Here is a 22007-nt window from a genome sequence, read left to right on the forward strand (position 1 = left end):
AGTTGTTTATCAGACAGTGTTTTGACAGAGGGTAGGTGGTAGGATGTGTTTGTGAGCAGGCCATGCAGGCGTAGTTGTTTATCAGACAGTGTTTTGACAGAGGGTAGGTGGTAGGATGTGTTTATTAGCAGGCCATGCAGGCGTAGTTGTTTATCAGACAGTGTTTTGACAGAGGGTAGGTGGTAGGATGTGTTTATTAGCAGGCCATGCAGACGTAGTTGTTTATCAGACAGTGTTTTGACAGAGGGTAGGTGGTAGGATGTGTTTGTGAGCAGGCCATGCAGACGTAGTTGTTTATCAGACAGTGTTTTGACAGAGGGTAGGTGGTAGGATGTGTTTGTGAGCAGGCCATGCAGACGTAGTTGTTTATCAGACAGTGTTTTGACAGAGGGTAGGTGGTAGGATGTGTTTGTGAGCGGGCCATGCAGACGTAGTTGTTTATCACACAGTGTTTTGACAGAGGGTAGGTGGTAGGATGTGTTTGTGAGCAGACCATGCAGACGTAGTTGTTTATCAGACAGTGTTTTGACAGAGGGTAGGTGGTAGGATGTGTTTGTGAGCAGGCCATGCAGGCGTAGTTGTTTATCAGACAGTGTTTTGACAGAGGGTAGGTGGTAGGATGTGTTTGTGAACAGGCCATGCAGACGTAGTTGTTTATCAGACAGTGTTTTGACAGAGGGTAGGTGGTAGGATGTGTTTGTGAGCAGGCCATGCAGGCGTAGTTGTTTATCAGACAGTGTTTTGACAGAGGGTAGGTGGTAGGATGTGTTTGTTAGCGGGCCATGCAGGCGTAGTTGTTTATCAGACAGTGTTTTGACAGAGGGTAGGTGGTAGGATGTGTTTGTGAGCAGGCCATGCAGGCGTAGTCGTTTATTTGACAGTGTTTTGACAGAGGGTAGGTGGTAGGATGTGTTTGTGAGCAGGCCATGCAGACGTAGTTGTTTATCAGACAGTGTTTTGACAGAGGGTAGGTGGTAGGATGTGTTTGTGAGCGGGCCATGCAGGCGTAGTTGTTTATCAGACAGTGTTTTGACAGAGGGTAGGTGGTAGGATGTGTTTGTGAGCAGGCCATGCAGGCGTAGTTGTTTATCAGACAGTGTTTTGACAGAGGGTAGGTGGTAGGATGTGTTTGTGAGCAGGCCATGCAGGCGTAGTTGTTTATCAGACAGTGTTTTGACAGAGGGTAGGTGGTAGGATGTGTTTGTTAGCAGGCCATGCAGGCGTAGTTGTTTATCAGACAGTGTTTTGACAGAGGGTAGGTGGTAGGATGTGTTTGTGAGCAGGCCATGCAGGCGTAGTTGTTTATCAGACAGTGTTTTGACAGAGGGTAGGTGGTAGGATGTGTTTGTGAGCAGGCCATGCAGGCGTAGTTGTTTATCAGACAGTGTTTTGACAGAGGGTAGGTGGTAGGATGTGTTTGTGAGCAGGCCATGCAGACGTAGTTGTTTATCAGACAGTGTTTTGACAGAGGGTAGGTGGTAGGATGTGTTTGTGAGCAGGCCATGCAGGCGTAGTTGTTTATCAGACAGTGTTTTGACAGAGGGTAGGTGGTAGGATGTGTTTGTGAACAGGCCATGCAGACGTAGTTGTTTATCAGACAGTGTTTTGACAGAGGGTAGGTGGTAGGATGTGTTTGTGAGCAGGCCATGCAGGCGTAGTTGTTTATCAGACAGTGTTTTGACAGAGGGTAGGTGGTAGGATGTGTTTGTTAGCGGGCCATGCAGGCGTAGTTGTTTATCAGACAGTGTTTTGACAGAGGGTAGGTGGTAGGATGTGTTTGTGAGCAGGCCATGCAGGCGTAGTCGTTTATTTGACAGTGTTTTGACAGAGGGTAGGTGGTAGGATGTGTTTGTGAGCAGGCCATGCAGACGTAGTTGTTTATCAGACAGTGTTTTGACAGAGGGTAGGTGGTAGGATGTGTTTGTGAGCAGGCCATGCAGGCGTAGTTGTTTATCAGACAGTGTTTTGACAGAGGGTAGGTGGTAGGATGTGTTTGTGAGCAGGCCATGCAGGCGTAGTTGTTTATCAGACAGTGTTTTGACAGAGGGTAGGTGGTAGGATGTGTTTGTGAGCAGGCCATGCAGGCGTAGTTGTTTATCAGACAGTGTTTTGACAGAGGGTAGGTGGTAGGATGTGTTTGTGAGCAGGCCATGCAGGCGTAGTTGTTTATCAGACAGTGTTTTGACAGAGGGTAGGTGGTAGGATGTGTTTGTGAGCAGGCCATGCAGACGTAGTTGTTTATCAGACAGTGTTTTGACAGAGGGTAGGTGGTAGGATGTGTTTGTGAGCAGGCCATGCAGGCGTAGTTGTTTATCAGACAGTGTTTTGACAGAGGGTAGGTGGTAGGATGTGTTTGTGAGCAGGCCATGCAGGCGTAGTTGTTTATCAGACAGTGTTTTGACAGAGGGTAGGTGGTAGGATGTGTTTGTGAGCAGGCCATGCAGACGTAGTTGTTTATCAGACAGTGTTTTGACAGAGGGTAGGTGGTAGGATGTGTTTGTGAGCAGGCCATGCAGGCGTAGTTGTTTATCAGACAGTGTTTTGACAGAGGGTAGGTGGTAGGATGTGTTTGTGAGCGGGCCATGCAGGCGTAGTTGTTTATCAGACAGTGTTTTGACAGAGGGTAGGTGGTAGGATGTGTTTGTGAGCAGGCCATGCAGGCGTAGTTGTTTATCAGACAGTGTTTTGACAGAGGGTAGGTGGTAGGATGTGTTTGTGAGCAGGCCATGCAGGCGTAGTTGTTTATCAGACAGTGTTTTGACAGAGGGTAGGTGGTAGGATGTGTTTGTGAGCAGGCCATGCAGGCGTAGTTGTTTATCAGACAGTGTTTTGACAGAGGGTAGGTGGTAGGATGTGTTTGTGAGCAGGCCATGCAGGCGTAGTTGTTTATCAGACAGTGTTTTGACAGAGGGTAGGTGGTAGGATGTGTTTGTGAGCAGGCCATGCAGACGTAGTTGTTTATCAGACAGTGTTTTGACAGAGGGTAGGTGGTAGGATGTGTTTGTGAGCAGGCCATGCAGGCGTAGTTGTTTATCAGACAGTGTTTTGACAGAGGGTAGGTGGTAGGATGTGTTTGTGAGCGGGCCATGCAGGCGTAGTTGTTTATCAGACAGTGTTTTGACAGAGGGTAGGTGGTAGGATGTGTTTGTGAGCAGGCCATGCAGGCGTAGTTGTTTATCAGACAGTGTTTTGACAGAGGGTAGGTGGTAGGATGTGTTTGTGAGCAGGCCATGCAGGCGTAGTTGTTTATCAGACAGTGTTTTGACAGAGGGTAGGTGGTAGGATGTGTTTGTGAGCAGGCCATGCAGGCGTAGTTGTTTATCAGACAGTGTTTTGACAGAGGGTAGGTGGTAGGATGTGTTTGTGAGCAGGCCATGCAGGCGTAGTTGTTTATCAGACAGTGTTTTGACAGAGGGTAGGTGGTAGGATGTGTTTGTGAGCAGGCCATGCAGGCGTAGTTGTTTATCAGACAGTGTTTTGACAGAGGGTAGGTGGTAGGATGTGTTTGTGAGCAGGCCATGCAGGCGTAGTTGTTTATCAGACAGTGTTTTGACAGAGGGTAGGTGGTAGGATGTGTTTGTGAGCAGGCCATGCAGGCGTAGTTGTTTATCAGACAGTGTTTTGACAGAGGGTAGGTGGTAGGATGTGTTTGTGAGCAGGCCATGCAGGCGTAGTTGTTTATCAGACAGTGTTTTGACAGAGGGTAGGTGGTAGGATGTGTTTGTGAGCAGGCCATGCAGGCGTAGTTGTTTATCAGACAGTGTTTTGACAGAGGGTAGGTGGTAGGATGTGTTTGTGAGCGGGCCATGCAGGCGTAGTTGTTTATCAGACAGTGTTTTGACAGAGGGTAGGTGGTAGGATGTGTTTGTTAGCAGGCCATGCAGACGTAGTTGTTTATCAGACAGTGTTTTGACAGAGGGTAGGTGGTAGGATGTGTTTGTGAGCAGGCCATGCAGGCGTAGTTGTTTATCAGACAGTGTTTTGACAGAGGGTAGGTGGTAGGATGTGTTTGTGAGCAGGCCATGCAGACGTAGTTGTTTATCAGACAGTGTTTTGACAGAGGGTAGGTGGTAGGATGTGTTTGTGAGCAGGCCATGCAGACGTAGTTGTTTATCAGACAGTGTTTTGACAGAGGGTAGGTGGTAGGATGTGTTTGTTAGCGGGCCATGCAGGCGTAGTTGTTTATCAGACAGTGTTTTGACAGAGGGTAGGTGGTAGGATGTGTTTGTGAGCAGGCCATGCAGGCGTAGTTGTTTATCAGACAGTGTTTTGACAGAGGGTAGGTGGTAGGATGTGTTTGTGAGCAGGCCATGCAGGCGTAGTTGTTTATCAGACAGTGGTTTGACAGAGGGTAGGTGGTAGGATGTGTTTGTGAGCAGGCCATGCAGGCGTAGTTGTTTATCAGACAGTGTTTTGACAGAGGGTAGGTGGTAGGATGTGTTTGTGAGCAGGCCATGCAGACGTAGTTGTTTATCAGACAGTGTTTTGACAGAGGGTAGGTGGTAGGATGTGTTTGTGAGCAGGCCATGCAGACGTAGTTGTTTATCAGACAGTGTTTTGACAGAGGGTAGGTGGTAGGATGTGTTTGTGAGCAGGCCATGCAGGCGTAGTTGTTTATCAGACAGTGTTTTGACAGAGGGTAGGTGGTAGGATGTGTTTGTGAGCGGGCCATGCAGACGTAGTTGTTTATCAGACAGTGTTTTGACAGAGGGTAGGTGGTAGGATGTGTTTGTGAGCAGGCCATGCAGGCGTAGTTGTTTATCAGACAGTGTTTTGACAGAGGGTAGGTGGTAGGTTGTGTTTGTTAGCGGGCCATGCAGGCGTAGTTGTTTATCAGACAGTGTTTTGACAGAGGGTAGGTGGTAGGATGTGTTTGTTAGCGGGCCATGCAGGCGTAGTTGTTTATCAGACAGTGTTTTGACAGAGGGTAGGTGGTAGGATGTGTTTGTGAGCAGGCCATGCAGGCGTAGTTGTTTATCAGACAGTGTTTTGACAGAGGGTAGGTGGTAGGATGTGTTTGTGAGCAGGCCATGCAGGCGTAGTTGTTTATCAGACAGTGTTTTGACAGAGGGTAGGTGGTAGGATGTGTTTGTGAGCAGGCCATGCAGGCGTAGTTGTTTATCAGACAGTGTTTTGACAGAGGGTAGGTGGTAGGATGTGTTTGTGAGCAGGCCATGCAGGCGTAGTTGTTTATCAGACAGTGTTTTGACAGAGGGTAGGTGGTAGGATGTGTTTGTGAGCAGGCCATGCAGACGTAGTTGTTTATCAGACAGTGTTTTGACAGAGGGTAGGTGGTAGGATGTGTTTGTTAGCAGGCCATGCAGGCGTAGTTGTTTATCAGACAGTGTTTTGACAGAGGGTAGGTGGTAGGATGTGTTTGTGAGCAGGCCATGCAGGCGTAGTTGTTTATCACACAGTGTTTTGACAGAGGGTAGGTGGTAGGATGTGTTTGTGAGCGGGCCATGCAGGCGTAGTTGTTTATCAGACAGTGTTTTGACAGAGGGTAGGTGGTAGGATGTGTTTGTGAGCGGGCCATGCAGACGTAGTTGTTTATCAGACAGTGTTTTGACAGAGGGTAGGTGGTAGGATGTGTTTGTGAGCGGGCCATGCAGACGTAGTTGTTTATCAGACAGTGTTTTGACAGAGGGTAGGTGGTAGGATGTGTTTGTGAGCGGGCCATGCAGGCGTAGTTGTTTATCAGACAGTGTTTTGACAGAGGGTAGGTGGTAGGATGTGTTTGTTAGCAGGCCATGCAGACGTAGTTGTTTATCACACAGTGTTTTGACAGAGGGTAGGTGGTAGGATGTGTTTGTGAGCGGGCCATGCAGGCGTAGTTGTTTATCAGACAGTGTTTTGACAGAGGGTAGGTGGTAGGATGTGTTTGTGAGCAGGCCATGCAGGCGTAGTTGTTTATCAGACAGTGTTTTGACAGAGGGTAGGTGGTAGGATGTGTTTGTGAGCAGGCCATGCAGACGTAGTTGTTTATCAGACAGTGTTTTGACAGAGGGTAGGTGGTAGGATGTGTTTGTTAGCAGGCCATGCAGGCGTAGTTGTTTATCAGACAGTGTTTTGACAGAGGGTAGGTGGTAGGATGTGTTTGTGAGCAGGCCATGCAGACGTAGTTGTTTATCACACAGTGTTTTGACAGAGGGTAGGTGGTAGGATGTGTTTGTTAGCAGGCCATGCAGACGTAGTTGTTTATCACACAGTGTTTTGACAGAGGGTAGGTGGTAGGATGTGTTTGTGAGCGGGCCATGCAGGCGTAGTTGTTTATCAGACAGTGTTTTGACAGAGGGTAGGTGGTAGGATGTGTTTGTGAGCAGGCCATGCAGGCGTAGTTGTTTATCAGACAGTGTTTTGACAGAGGGTAGGTGGTAGGATGTGTTTGTGAGCAGGCCATGCAGGCGTAGTTGTTTATCAGACAGTGTTTTGACAGAGGGTAGGTGGTAGGATGTGTTTGTGAGCAGGCCATGCAGGCGTAGTCGTTTATTTGACAGTGTTTTGACAGATCGTAGGTGGTAGGATGTGGGATCTGTCAACCACAGTGGTGATAGAGTAAGACCCAGGGCTCCAAGGAGGCAACACTGGAAGACTTAAACTGGATAAAATGGCACCATTAATTAGGGATGTTCATTTTGAAAAATTTCCATAATCGAAAATCGGGAAAATTAACGATCAATTATCGATTTTCGATCATATTAATAATAATATTTGTTTAATATATAAATATATATTTTTTTTTACAAAATGAATGCCTATCGCAGAAAATACGAAAGACAACGTGTTCTCCTCAATGAACTCTTTATTTCAATGTGTCTCCTCTCCAACACTCTGCTGTCCCCGGCGCATGCCGGTGTGAATTCCCCATGTTTAAAACAGTTTTGTTAGCACAAAGGCCCGTGCCCAGCCAGAAAACTAGAGACTATATGAAGCTCCACCTCACGTTAGTCGGCTGTGCAATGGAGTGGGGCGAGGAGGAACGAATTCCACCCAAACCTAGTCCGCAAAAAAAAAAAAAAAAAAGTATAACAATAATCGATAAAAATTCCACATGATTGATTCAATTCCTTAACGATCAATAATCGATTTTCGATAATTGATGAACATCCCTACTATTAATAATCATTAATTAACCATTAATCCCCCCCGAATTGAAGCATTAGTTTGCTTTACTGTAAATGCAATATACATGATGTAAATTTTCATTTGGGATGCACAGTCATGACTTACAAATAGAATACAAATATATATCTAAACTAAGACTAAAGCCTTAAAGAATTAATCACAATAACACTTGTTCAGAGTTGTTTATACACACATCTACATATTTGTGGCTTATTTACACATATACTCTACAATATACATTATTTCATATATTTTAAAATTGACACACTTATTGTATATACCGTAGTAGTTAATGCCAAATGTTGTAAATGTTTGACTGTACCCGCCTCTTGTTTGTTTTGACTTAAGCTACTTTGAGAGCAACGCAAAGCGGACTCACATTCATTGTATGTGTACATACCTGGCCAATTACCCCAAGAACAGGCCTGATGGTGGGCCATTATGGAGCATTTTCTACACCGTTTAAGATTGGATTAGAAATTAAAAGTCGTGTCTTCTCATCTGCAACACCATCCAACACAGCGAATAACACAATCTAACTTCAATCTCATTTCCCTTTTCTTTTCTTTTTTATCACACTTGATGTAAAGATGCATTGAATATTCCCTTTGCATCACGTTGATTGGATTCCGCTCCGCTTGCCGAATTCCCTCGGAAGCCGGAAATAGGAAAATGGGAAAAGCCGACCTGTTTGCAGTCATCTCTCGAAAGCCTGTTTACTCCATGCTTCCTTTTCCTGTTCAAGCCTGTCCCTCCTGTTTAAGTAGTGCAGAGTCTGGGGGAATAGCGAGGCCTCCGTGCAGCAGCCTGTCACATTTTAATGAGACTCATCTTATATTTCCCTCTGTTTCAATTCGACACCGGGCGGACTCGCACGCATCCGTCATATCGTCCGAGTCTGCCGCTATTTCATTTTGCTTGGAGGACTATGGGTCACCAGCGCGCACACACACGCGCGCACACACACACACACACGCTCCACACTTCCACTCTCCCATCTCTCCTCCATCTCCTTCCTTCCAAGTCGAAAAAATAATAATTCTGCTCCACGGTGATGGACCGCAATCTGTTGAGCTGAATAGAATAAACCAGTCAATAGCATCTGTATCATCCCTCTAATGCCTTATTTTCATCTTGGCATGGCTGCCCAAGTTTTTTTTCTTTTCTGTTTTGGAAGGCAGGAGGGTTTTGTGAGTGGCGGCTCTGAGAGAGCTGGCAGTAATCAAAGTCCCGAAGGGTGGCGGCCTGTCTGGGTCCTAGATCCTCTGGGGTGGATGGAGTGTGTGTGTGTGTGTGTGTGTGTGTAGGGGGGGGGGTCTGCTGGAGCTTCTCTGAGAAGGACGTCTGGAAGAAGGACGTCTGGGCCTAGATCCTCTGGGGTGGATGGAGTGTGTGTGTGTGTGTGTGTGTGTGGGGGGGGGATGGGGGGGTCTGCTGGAGCTTCTCTGAGGCCATGTCCACACGGAGACGAGTTTAGGTGTATCCGCTAAAGTTTTTTCTCGTATGGACGTTTCGTCCAGACGGAACCAGCGTTCTGGGAGTATACGTTCTGGGAGTATACGCTAATTTTTTAAACCAGGTACCAGAGTGAATAAATCTGAAGACGCCACCCTTGCATTTCCGTGTTTACAACCCATACGCATCTTTCCTGAACCGATGACGCCATAGCCCCACCTCTCTCCGCCAGCAACAATAACAATCATGGCACTAGCGTTCGTGCTACAGCAGCTACTGAGCCTGTTAGGGATCTTGCAGCAAAATATAATGCTCCTCTCTTACCACCGTCAGCAACAAGTGGACACGGAGAACAGCGTGTACAACATCCTCAGGGCTCCACACAGCTGACTCTTCCCATCCACCCCTCCTCTCCCTTCATCGGATATTTCCCAGAAGGCTTAGCGGCGGCTAAGTTTTTACAATAACACAAACAAAATCAGGCTTAACGTGTTAGATAGAAATAATATTTATTTTTAATACAACATGCAATTCTGGAATATTTTAATATTGGACAAAATGAAATGAAATGTAAACCCTGAGTGTAACGGACATACTCGGGTTGCCTTATATATAGCCCTCGTAAATACAACGTGAATAGGGAAGTGAGAGGTTTGACGAAAACACGGGTGCACTGTGATGTCCACTCGTGTCCACTCCAACAAGACTTTAGCTTACTTGACGCCACTTTTTCAATAAAAACACATTTATTTCATGAGTTTATATAATGTATATTTATGTTGCATCATTTAGCCTGTGCTGTGATGTGCAGGAGCGGCCAATACGCTGGGATGTGTTTGCAACATATGTCTAAAGATCATGGAAGTGGATGATATCAGGAACGTCACCGATAGTTAACGTTCTATATTGTATGCTACAGGGAGACCATCAGCCCTGCTGAACAGCTCTGCATTTGCCTGTATAGGTTTAATCATTTTATTCATCAACATGGCAAACCTCCCCGCAAAGCCAAGGGTTTGAGCTGCTCACTACACATTATAGACTGTGCGCCCTTAGTGGTTGAATGCCATTATTGACGAGATGGTCTTATTCTCTGTTTTTGGTGTACTTTGTGGCAGCGTTACAGCGCCACTTACTGGCCTGGCATATATTCTACAGCGGTTTCAGTGGTTTCATGTGGATACACACATTTCTTGAAACGATTCCGTGTTTATGGAAAACTTTTCTTAAACGAAAAAAAAAAAGATTGCTTCCGTCTACGTGTGGACATGGCCTGAGAAGGACGTCTGGGCCTAGATCCTCTGGGGTGGATGGAGTGTGTGTGTAGGGAGACTGGAATCGGACGGTCTGCTGGAGCTTCTCTGAGGACGTCTGGAAGAAGGATGTCTGGCCATCAAAGGACACAAAAGTGCCCCCAAAGGACACGGCAAGGGCAGACGGGGAGAGAGAGGAAAAGGAGGAGAGGATATAGAGGAGAAGGTTGAAAGGGCGTGGGGTTTAGAGGGGTGGAGAACAAGTCATAAAAAACTAAGTGGGGTAGCAGGGTTCTCCAAGGAGACTGGGAGACATTGACTGTGAAAGAGAGAGAGGGGGGGAGCAGTGGGTTCGAGGGAGAAGGCCCACGAGAGACTATCATAAAGCCTAAGTGGGTCTGCTAAAGGAAAAGAGCGAGAGACATGGAGGGAGAGAGAGAAAGTCTGCAACAATGACACTAAAGAGAATAGGGACTTCCCCACCGGAGAGTCTTGTAACTTCATGACAGCCTCCATCCACCGGGCGGAGCGGCCGTGTTTCTCCCAGGCGCCTCTCCGCCGGCTGCACAGGGACCTCCAAAACAATCAGTACCGTGGCTATTTACAGTTTGTTTCTCTTTGCCAACCCAAAAGTGCACCTTTAATGTCATATATATCAGGAGTGTCCGGTCTAACGTGAGCTTTGCGGTTAATTACGAAGTCGCGCGGTAAAAAAAGAACGATTGTGAAAGTTGTTGTTGCTGTATCAGCTTTTTTTTTTTACCTTTATTTATACAGGGGGAGTCTCGTTGAGAGCAATGCTCTCTTTTTCAGGAGTGCTCTGTTCACATTCACACCTGGAAGCTGACCAGTACAACCACAGTCTGATCTGCTGGCCACTGATCAGCTCCACTGGAGCGGTTGGGGTTAATGGCCTTGCTCAAGGGCACCTCAGTGGTGGTAATGAGGGAGGGGCAAGGGTTGCTTTTCCACTTTCCCCACCCAGATTTATCTTGCCGGTCCCGGGGATTGAACCGATGACCTTCCGGTCACAATCTCGCTTCTCTAACCTTTAGGCCATCACTGCCCCCAATTTCTTGTGAGTATTGCTAGTGTTAGCCTACATTCACACAGGACGCCAAATGTAAGCAGAACTGAAGCTTGAAGCAGGCACAAGCAGGCCTTCTCTTTTCCTCTCAGCTCCTCTCATCGCCTACTCTCGCACCTTGAACCCGCCCACAACAACTTCCATTGACTTCATGCTTCACGGCTTCAGCGTCAAGCTTGGAAATTCGGCGTCAATCCTGAGTGATCGCTTCGGCGTGGCGTGAGCGAAGCTTTCGGCACGGCGTCAGCGTGGCACGCGCGCGGGTGGTGTGAACGGCTTCGCCTGCCGAAATGAAACGTGTGGCTACAGCGTAGGTAGCCTACAGCTTCGGTTGAGCGTTGCTTCGGCGTCCTGTGTGAACGAGGGCTTAGTCTCCTTGGTAATGCTTCAGCCCAGGTTGAGCTTTGTATAGCCAGGCTCGCTATCTGAAGCTCCAAATTGAGTCTGTAGCCTAGTACTGCATGCCCTTTATCTCTGGATACACACTGATCAAGGATGAGTTTTTCGGTGTAAAATCAATCGCAACAACTGACCTCGCTCGGCTTGCTTCATAGCCGCACAAGACACAAGCAGAGGAGTTAACGCTTCCACTTGCTGTCTAGTCGCTTAAACCGGAGCCTCAAAACTCCTCACAAGGCATCAAAACCTGCCTTCTGGTTTCATACCTGAAAGGACAACTGACACAGTGTGGGCTATATAGTCTGGAGTCATGCAGGTGGGGTCATGCCATGTTATTCCAACAGGTTCTCATTCCCAGGGCCTCAATTTGTCCCACGTCAATTTGTCACGCCCGATCGGCGTCATTATTGTCGATGTGTCATATTTGGACCTTTACGTTCCTCCAGCACAGACACTCGATCAGAGCAATGGTGTGCCTTGCAACTCCGGACACAGAGAGATATGCAGACACACAGCCAATTATAGCAGTAGGATGCCACATTTTCAAGTAACATCATCGGTGACATCATCAATAACATCATCAGTGATGTCAGATGATACGATGAGGGTGACATCATCAATCATCATGCCATCATCATGTTGTGTTTTTTCGTTCTTGTGTGAAGCCTTAAGGCTGTGGCTACATTGCATGTACAAGTAACCTACTTGTACAGCAGGTGGCGGTAAGCACCTTGAAGGTGTCAGTGATGCGCCTATAAACCGAGAGAAGAAAGCTGGCGTTAGCTAGCTCTGTGTGCTACGCTACTAATGTGGCGATAAAACGTCACTCGTCTGATGTAACAGTCGGCCAGTTCGAGTCATGCTCCTTCCATAAAGGGAACGAGCTTTGATATCTGTTGGCTAGTTGTTGATATTTATAACCGCATTGTGGCTCAAAAATAGCATTTTCATCGATGCGGACAACTGTCATGGCGCGACTTCCGCTCAGCCATTTCCACTCTGAGAAGGCCTCCTCGATTCTGATTGGCTAAGCGGACAGTAACTATCCGTCCAACCGATACGTCCATCCAGAGAAAGCTCAGCCCTCTTGAACTTTTCTGTCCATCAAAACATATGCAAATTTGCTGGATACGTAGGCTTCATCAGTGCTCCACAGACAGACGGACAGCTGTGTTGAAAATGAATGGAAGTGAGCAGAGAAATGAACGCAGACACCACGGATCAAACAACAAAACAAACAATTACAACAACAAGCAAACAAACAAAAGACAAAAAGACAACAACTTGCACTCATTATATTGGAAAATATTTCATGTTCTTTTTTTACACTATAGAAAACAGTGGCTAAATGTGTATGATGAAATTGCCCTGAGGGTTAAAGGAACAGCTCACCTTAAAATCCAAAATACATATATTCCCTCTCACCTGTAGTGCTATTTATCCATCTATATCATTTTGTGTTAGTTGTCTGAGTTTTTTCTCTCCAATACAATGGAACTGGATGGCACTCGGCTTGTGGTGCTCAAAGTGCCAAAGAAATGCATTTGAAAAACTCAACAGCAATGTATCTTTCCAGAAATCATGACCCCGTTACCCTAGAATTATCTACCCTAGATTATCTAGGGCCTAGATAATCTAGGGCCTAGATAATCCACAGACATTGTTATGAGCAGTTTCACGGAGGAACTATTTTCTTTTGACCCAACTACACCCGCTAGCTGCTAGCTAGTTCCTACTTGAGACTGCAAAAGAAAATATTTCCTACATGAAACTGCCCACAACAAAGTGTGCATTATCTTGAGTAACCGGGTGATGATTTCTGGAGAGACATTGCTGTTGAGTTTTTCAAATGTATATTTGTGGTGCTTCGAGCACTATAAGCCGAGTGCCATCCAGTTACATTGTATTCAAGAGAAGGCAGACATCTCTGCAGCGGATATCTCCAAAACTCAGGCAACTATCCCATAACGATATAGATGGATAAATAGCACTACAGGTGAGAGGAAAAATATGTATTTTGGATTTTAGGGTGAGCTGTCCCTTTAACAGAAAGAGCATAAATGTATTACAAGAAAAATATCAGCATAAGACCACCCCAGGGCGGCCCTATTTTTTCTTCTTACTTTTTTAAGGGCCCCCCTGATCCGGGGACCGGGACAACTGTACGGGTTGTCCCCCCGTCGACGGCCCTGACTATGCCCATAACAAATCATAATCACCACCATCAATCATCATCATAATCACCGTCATCATCATCATCAGATTCTGAAGAATCTTCGCTCGAACAAAGCTGTTCATGTAAGAAGCTGGTGTCCGAGTTGTCGTCGTTGTGGTCGTCCTCCGCCGGGCCTTTCTCCTGTATTTGCCTGTGGATGTCCCCGAGGCGAGCCAGAAGGCCCTGGTAGTCAAAACAGCCGTGATTCTCCTCAAACGGGTCCTGCATGTTCTGTCCCTGTAGATGCAGTCTCTCCTTGCAAACTCTCTCGTAGAAATCATAATACTCGAGGAAGGACTTCTCCATCTTACTCGAGAGAGCTTTGGGACAGCGAACTTTGCCCTCCAGCATGTCGCAGACGGCGACCCTCATGGTCTCGTGGAGGATGCACTTGTTGTAGTTCTTGCTATCCCCCGGCTGGCACTCCTGTTCAAAGCCAGGTTCATTGTGATAGGGGTTCTCCGTCATCAGAGACTGGATGGAGATCAGGACAGTTGAGATGCTCTGGACTGGACTCCACGATGGGCCATCCCACGTCCCCAGGATGCTGAGGCAGACCTTGCCGTTGCGGTAGAAGTTGGGGTTGAAGCGGACGGTCTTGTGTCCGGTGGTTGTGAGCCTGACCCGTGGCGGCTGGTGGGGGTACTCAGGAGGGCAGTAAAGCAGGAAGAGGAAGAAGCCACCTTGGTACGGCGTGTCGGATGGCCCAGTGATCAGGGCATGGATCTTGGCCATATCTTGAGGATCAGGAACGGCAAATATTCCTGGAGGAGGGTCCTTATAGATGGATGTGATGTCTTTCTTTATCCTCAGTATGCAAGTGTCGCTTGCCATCTTTGACCTCTGAGAAATGAAGTCGTACTCTAATCCTGCCGTCTACTGGTCCTATTTATACCATCAGCAGGGTAGGATTTATGACATCACCGATGATGTCACTATGCATTTCATGATATCACTGATGATCTCATTATGCGACAGGGATTTATGAGGGTGATGACATCATCAGTGGCCATTTCATGGGCCCTATCTTCGCAAATGCGCTAATTAGAGCTTACATAGTGTTTAGCGCTGGTGCTGGCGCAAGTTGGAGACGTGGCCAAACCCTCTGCTATTCTCCGTGCCCCGCAAAATGCCACTTGTGCCGGGATTTGGGCGGTCTTAACCACCTGCACAGGCAAAAATGATGCAGGCTGATTGGTTTGATTGATGTAAAGCCTAGCCCTAGACCCTGGGCGTTACATCAATCAAACCCATCAGATTCCCGTCTCTCACTCCCTTTATACCGTTCGCGGGTGTGGAGAACCCGACACATTTTTGTATTATCGATCATAATCAAAACATTTTCACCTCATAATTTTCACATAAATCACCCAAATAATGTTATTTTTTAATGTGCACTCCAGGAAGTATCAAACAGGTGTTGTCTTTTCATTTTAAGAAGGCATTTAGGCATTTAGCTGTTTCTGCAAATGAATTCTTCATTAAATATATTTATTTATTCATTCATTCATTTCTGATGTAGGCTGACTAACAGCAGCGCATCATTGCCGAGAGAGAAAGAGAGAGAGACAGACAGAGATAGGGAGAGAGAGAAAGGGCAGCAGGTGGCAAGTGATTTCTCAGGTAATACAATAGGGCTTATTGTATTGTATTGTAGCCTATATTCGTATCATTTCTTCACTCAGTTTAGGCTAAAGCAAATATTCTCATGTTGTCAAGTAATAGATGTCCTCATTCTGAACGCACGCTTACTGTAACTGTAGACGTTTTGTTCATCACATAGGCTATAACATACACATCATAAAAATATTTGATTCTTTAATACAGATGGGGATGTGTGACAATTTAATTCTGGGCCATATTTCAATACAGTATACCAAAATTGTGATGACTCTCAGATGTAAGTGTCAGTTCATCTTTATATCGCATGTGCAATTGGCAGGTTGGAAAGGGGTTACTGTATCACTGGCCGACACAACTTCCTCAAAGTAATCTACTGTTAATACAATCACAAACCTGGAAATAAATGGTTGGGAAATATGGTATAAAATTAGGACAGACAAATTCTCATTTTTAAATCAAGGTGTGTGTTTTTTCTGCAATGTCAGTCTACATTTGAAAATCATTGCAGCATTCTGAAAGAGAGAGAGGAGACAGCCCCCGTTCCCTTTGATTGACATGTGATGCATGCAGCTGACAGCTGAATATGCTACTCGTGTGTGTGTTGTTGTTGTTATTATTATTATTATTATTATTATTTTGATCGCTAGATTTGAAACTCTAATCTCTCATTATCATGGCATAATAATTTCATTTTCATTTTCCTAATAGTTTCCTATGTATAACATATTTATATATTATATTTAATATAATGTATTTTTGCCAACTGAAATCCTCTGCTTCAATAGTTTTTTGTTGGTGTTTAGGATGTCTGGATTGATTTTCAAAGTTTTCAATGCGGTCATAACTCCCACGGCCGCTCTCTCTCTCTCTCTCTCTCACACACACACACACACACACACACACACACACACACACACACACACACACACCACCCCAGTTGGTCAAATGATGTCTCTTGAACAAAGTTAAAACAAAGTTTATTGAGCGTGCAAAATAAACTAGAAATATAATGGAGAGGAAAGTAGCAGGATCTATTTCTCTGGTTCCATATACAGTAAGTGGTGCAAAAGTAGAAGACAATGGTAGACCGTGTGCAGAAAATCACTGTGAAGTGGATGAGTAGGCCTATATGGTTGCTCCTCAAATAGTTACAATAAACAGCGGATATATCAGCTGTATTGACTTAATAATATTTAGATATATTGCCATATATAAACAGGGGATATATCAGTATTGACTTAATATTTAGATATATTGCCATATATAAACAGGGGATATATCAGTATTGACTTAATAATATTTAGATATATTGCCATATATAAACAACTTTTTGTTGCATAAAGGTCTTCGTATAGCTACTTCATTCATAACTTCAGCGGCCTAAATAGCTCCAATAGGGTGGATGCTAAAGTGTTGCGTGTGTGTGTCTGTGTGTGTGTCTGTGTGTGTGTGTGTGTGTGTGTCTGTGTGTGTCTGTGTGTGTGTCTGTGTGTGTGTGTGCAGACCTAGCATACTGTGCTCCAGTTAAGCCTCTCACCATGTTTTAATGAGACTGGATGGGAAGTCCTGGGAGAAGCGGAGGCAGTGAGAGATTAGGACACACACACACACACGCACACAATGTTTGGACAATGTTCTTTGCTTATTCCTTACTCACTGAGAGCTACTCATTGGCCACTGTTTTTCTGTTACACCTTTAAACAGACAGCTTCTCAGTTACAGAGGAAAATAAATATTTCTGGATATGTGTAAAACTCATCCAATTTAGGTCCTTGAATTCTAGGTCTTAACCCATTGATACCTGATGCAGCATTTGTGTGTGTATCCCTTTAAGACCGCGGTTCACAGTCTTAAAGGGATACACACACAAATGAGGGATATACACGCAAATGCTGTATCAGGTATCAGGGTTAAATTGAATTTGTTTGGTAAGTCCCATCCACATTTTTTGAAGACAAAAAAGGATGTACTCATAATTGTTTTATTCCAATTGTGTCCTTCCAAGGGATTTGCAGTGAATGGTGAGGCTGCACAGCCATTGCACAACATTACAAATTTGGCCATAAATCATCCCTAATTACCTCATTAAAAACTACGGCTCTCTTGGGTCACCCACAGGGGAGCTCTTTACACTTCCTGAAAGATTCAGCGCGATCTCACGTAAAATGGCAGAGCTGTGGCCGAACACAATTCTGCTCACTCTTTGCTTTCTTATTATAGGATTGATGGATTCAATGTCACTTGCAGTGGAAGGATGTTCAACTTCCCACACACAATATACAACTGACAGTATACTGTTCTTGTCATAAAGGCACAGTTGTGGGAATATTTCTACCCCAAGATAGCTAAATGATATTTCTTCATGTTAGCTCTGTGTATTAACTGAGATGATGACAAATGTCCATAAAAGCTTTTAAATAATTGAGGTGATTTGTTTAATCGAGAACTTGATGCTCTGCAGCAAAAGAACGGGCTCCTCGTGTGATGGCTGTCTGTGGGGTGCCATGGCACTAGTCCGATACCTCACGAGTCCGAAAAAAGAGGCATTGGACAGGGGATCATGTCTATGTTCCCCGGCTTCTATGTTCCCCGGGTTCTATATTCCCCGTTTTTCACTAACCCTAAACCTAACCTCCCCCAGACCCTAACCCAAAACCTAACCTCTCCCACCCCCACGCCTAAACCTAACCTCCCCCAGACCCTAACCCAAAACCATGAGGTGTCGTCGGACTCGTGAGGTATCGGACTAGGGAGCAGTCCCCGTCTGTGGAGAAGAATAAGGAGAAAAGGATATAGCCTATATATCACAGCCCAAAGCAGAAAATCATTTAATTGAATTGAATGTTTCAATTGATTGTGGTTTGAAGGCAGATGTAACACACAAAGTGGGAAACTGGAGGGTAAATGTGAGACCACATCGGGTTCATAACAGTGTACCTCAGTCGTGACTTGTGCTCAGAAATGTATTGAAAAAGCCTCATGATCAGCCAGAGGTGATACAGAGGGCTTGTTTTGGGATTTGCAGGAGAGATTTATTGAATTCACTCAAGGTATTGTGTGCGTGTGTGTGTGTGTGTGTGTGTGTGTGTGTGTGTGCGCGTGTTGTGAGTGTGTGCTGTGTGTGTTATTTATTTGTTGTGGCCTGAGGAGAGAAGCTATTCCTCAGTGTGTTTGTGCGTGTTTTGGGAGACCTGCTCCCTGACGGTAACAGGGTGAACAGGCTTGTTGTGCGGGTGGGTCTGATCCTTGATGATCTTCATGGACCTCCTGAGGCACCTCTGAGTGTACAGAATCCTGCAGTTTCGGCAGTTCACATCCTGTCGTACCTGCTGGGCCACGCGCCTCACCCTCCACAGCGCCTTGTGGTCCATGATGGCACAGTTTCCTCATACTAATCTGCATTCCAGTGCTGTGGGATGATATGTCACAATTACGAGTTCAGCTACATGTTTGTCTTTGGTACCTGAGTTGCTGAGAAGCAACATGTAGACTACACTACCGACTGGGCTGGCCATACAAGCCGGGCTGTCTATAGATGTCATCGCCCCAAGCTGTAGCAGGTAGGCTGCTCCCATCGTTTTTGAGACTTCTGGCTTGATATTTCTGTGCAAAGACGTTCTGTGTTATTGTGACAAGGTTTGGATTGTACTAGACACAAGCTTGATCCTATTTTGAGAGCCAGACTCTGTCACACTAGCCTACATTACTGGTGCCAATTGATTTTGCTTGGCAAAAAAAAAGCGGAGGTAACGGCTATCCATTTGGGAGGGGGATAGCCTCCGAAAGAAAGAGAGAGCGAGAGGGGTGTGTGTGTGTGTGTGTGTGTGTGTGTGTGACTATGTGTGTGTGTGTGACTGTGTGAGAAGTGATGTCTGAATTCAGTTTCTCCATTACAATCACTCTTTTTCTCTCACTTTGTCACTCTGTCTCTCTCTCGCGCGCACCTGCCCACCCACCCAGACAAACGCATGGTCACACCCCAGTGTTCTCTTCTCTGGGTGGGGGTCCACACATAATGATGCCTTGCGGCTTTAGCCTCCGCTGAAAATAGCCAGCATATTCTCATCAGTGAGCTATTTATTTTTAGCATTAGCAGGTTGCATGTCACCAGATGAATGAAATGACTGATCCAAACCAAAGGCTCTTCCTGTTCTTCAGAAAGGCATGTTTCCTCGTTCTTTCTTCTTTCTTGCAAGCCGCTTGGAAAGCGGCTGCAGCGGTCAGTCTGAGCGCTGACATGACATTGTTATATGGTGACAGCTCAACAAAGCAACGGGAAAGTCTTAATTATTTCAACAAAATGCAGCATATTAACAATTTGTTCCCATGGAGTTCTGTATCACTTTGTATCACAATGGAGTTCTGTATCACTTTGTATCACCATGGAGTTCTGTATCACTTTGTATCACTTTGTATCACCATGGAGTTCTGTATCACTTTGTATCACTTTGTATCACCATGGAGTTCTGTATCACTTTGTATCACTTTGTATCACCATGGAGTTCTGTATCACTTTGTATCACTTTGTATCACCATGGAGTTCTGTATCACTTTGTATCACTTTGTATCACCATGGAGTTCTGTATCACTTTGTATCACTTTGTATCACCATGGAGTTCCGTATCACTTTGTATCACCATGGAGTTCTGTATCACTTTGTATCACTTTGTATCACCATGGAGTTCTGTATCACTTTGTATCACCATGGAGTTCTGTATCACTTTGTATCACTTTGTATCACCATGGAGTTCTGTATCACTTTGTATCACTTTGTATCACCATGGAGTTCTGTATCACTTTGTATCACTTTGTATCACCATGGAGTTCTGTATCACTTTGTATCACTTTGTATCACTTTGTATCACCATGGAGTTCTGTATCACTTTGTATCACTTTGTATCACCATGGAGTTCCGTATCACTTTGTATCACCATGGAGTTCTGTATCACTTTGTATCACTTTGTATCACCATGGAGTTCTGTATCACTTTGTATCACCATGGAGTTCTGTATCACTTTGTATCACTTTGTATCACCATGGAGTTCTGTATCACTTTGTATCACCATGGAGTTCTGTATCACTTTGTATCACTTTGTATCACCATGGAGTTCTGTATCACTTTGGCTTTCAAAGTTCTTACATTGTTTGGCTATTGTAAATGCCATGGGTGCAGATACACATTTTGCAATGCGTTTGTTTTATCCAGAATAGCTTGAGGCATTTCTTTTCAAACAAGGCTAGTTAGTAGTATTATAATATACAGTAGTTGACCCGCAGTGTTGCCAACTCTTTTCCCAGGAAAGTAGCTATTAGCTGCTCAAAGTCACTAGAAGTCCCCAGATGGCGTCACATGCTAACATGCATCAATACAGCTGCAGCCCACCTGGAGCCGAGTGCACCGGCTGGGCGTAAAAAAGTAGGTCTTAACTGCTAGCCGGTCTTAGCTACGCCCGACGACGTGATTTGAATTTACACCGAGTGCACCAAGCCTGACTTAAAGGTCCCAATTCGTGCAGCTGTAACCTCTTAAAAACGTGTGTCTCTGGTCCATAAAACATGATTCTGGATTAATCTGTCGAAAATATAGCAAACCCGTTTGTTGTGACGGAGTTCTCACTTCCTCATCTGGTCGCTTCCCAAGAACGGCCTGTTTCTATAATATATTCAGAACTAACAGTTCCCATTGGCCGCTGAGGGAGAGCCCGCCCCAGGCTCCCAGCGGCCAATCAGATTAGCGTCTGTGGAATAGCACGCTAGGTTGCGAGTTATCGTTAACTTAACGGTAATACGCTAAAGAGGACATCTCAAAATGCCTAGACTTACCGAATGCACCTCTGCAGTTGCTGGATCACGTACAGTTGGCGTCGCTCCAGCTAGAAGTGTTAATTTTGTGGCTATAGACTAAATGGTGCAGGTAGCTTGTGTGAGAGAGACCCGCGCAGTATGCAGGAGGAAGCTAGTGACGTCGTAATTCTCTCCAGATTCCTCTCTGGGCAAACGACGCGTTTGGGGGTGTGGCTTGGAGGAGACTGCAGGGGGACGCTGGATAGGGACAAATCCAACTGGCAGTTCTGAGCGTGTGACCACTCATTACAGGGAGGGCTGACAGCAGTATATATGCATTTACAAGTAAAAACAGCTTTTGCACGGAATGGGACCTTTAACATGGTCGTAGCTGCGCCCGGTCTTTAGGCTGCGGACGTGCGTGTCCACATGAATACGTGCTTGTTGCCAAGCAACACACTTCTCTCAGACGAGCTCGAGACAGCTGACAGACAGCTCCAACTCTGCTCAAACTTATACAGTAGAGTTGTATTCAAAGCATAGAAACGTTCTCACAGCTAAATTTAACAGCGCCAACACAAACAAACAGAAACAAGATGCATGGAATTTGATCACAAGTGCAATCAGTACTGAATGCGATGGCAGACTGCGCACTGTGGGCAGTTGACGAAGTCAGGAAGAAATGGAAAGATCTTCCGACGCTTTTAAATAACCGCCGACAAGCGGAGGTCCTGCACCCAAAATGTCCATTTACAGCACAAATCGAACATTATTTTTGGAGAAGATTCCCCCGCATCACAGGACTGAATGGCACTGACAGCACAGAGCTGTCAGTCCCGACAGCGCAGATCAAGATGAGACAGCTGCCAGTCAGTATGGGTACGCCTTGGGTGTAACTTTTACGCCTGCTCCATACCAGATGTAAAAGTTACACCCAGGCGCAACGCATACAGGGCTTAAGACTACATGGTGCACTAGTCATAAAATTAAGTTAGTCGTAACTTTGCGTTCTACGTCGGACGTAGCGTTACACCTAGGCGTACGCCCAGCTGGTGCACTTGGCTCC

The 22007-nt window shown here is 45.5% G+C and overlaps 1 protein-coding gene across 1 annotated transcript in view; it reads right to left on the reverse strand.

Annotated features, from left to right (window-relative positions):
* LOC310777952 (ubiquitin-conjugating enzyme E2 Z-like) overlaps positions 1-14368 on the reverse strand; it is a gene marked incomplete at both ends in the record, with an annotated part of 62199 nt that extends 47831 nt beyond the window's left edge. Inside the window, one exon of the mRNA XM_083638286.1 lies at positions 13564-14368. Coding sequence (XP_083494412.1) covers positions 13564-14368 — 805 coding nt within the window. The remainder of the gene's footprint in view (positions 1-13563) is intronic.
* Between the last annotated feature and the right edge of the window lie 7639 nt (positions 14369-22007).

The sequence above is a fragment of the Poromitra crassiceps genome, assembly GCF_964638095.1.
Source record: "Poromitra crassiceps genome assembly, chromosome: 6".
In the NCBI taxonomy this organism is placed as follows: Eukaryota; Metazoa; Chordata; class Actinopteri; order Beryciformes; family Melamphaidae; genus Poromitra; species Poromitra crassiceps.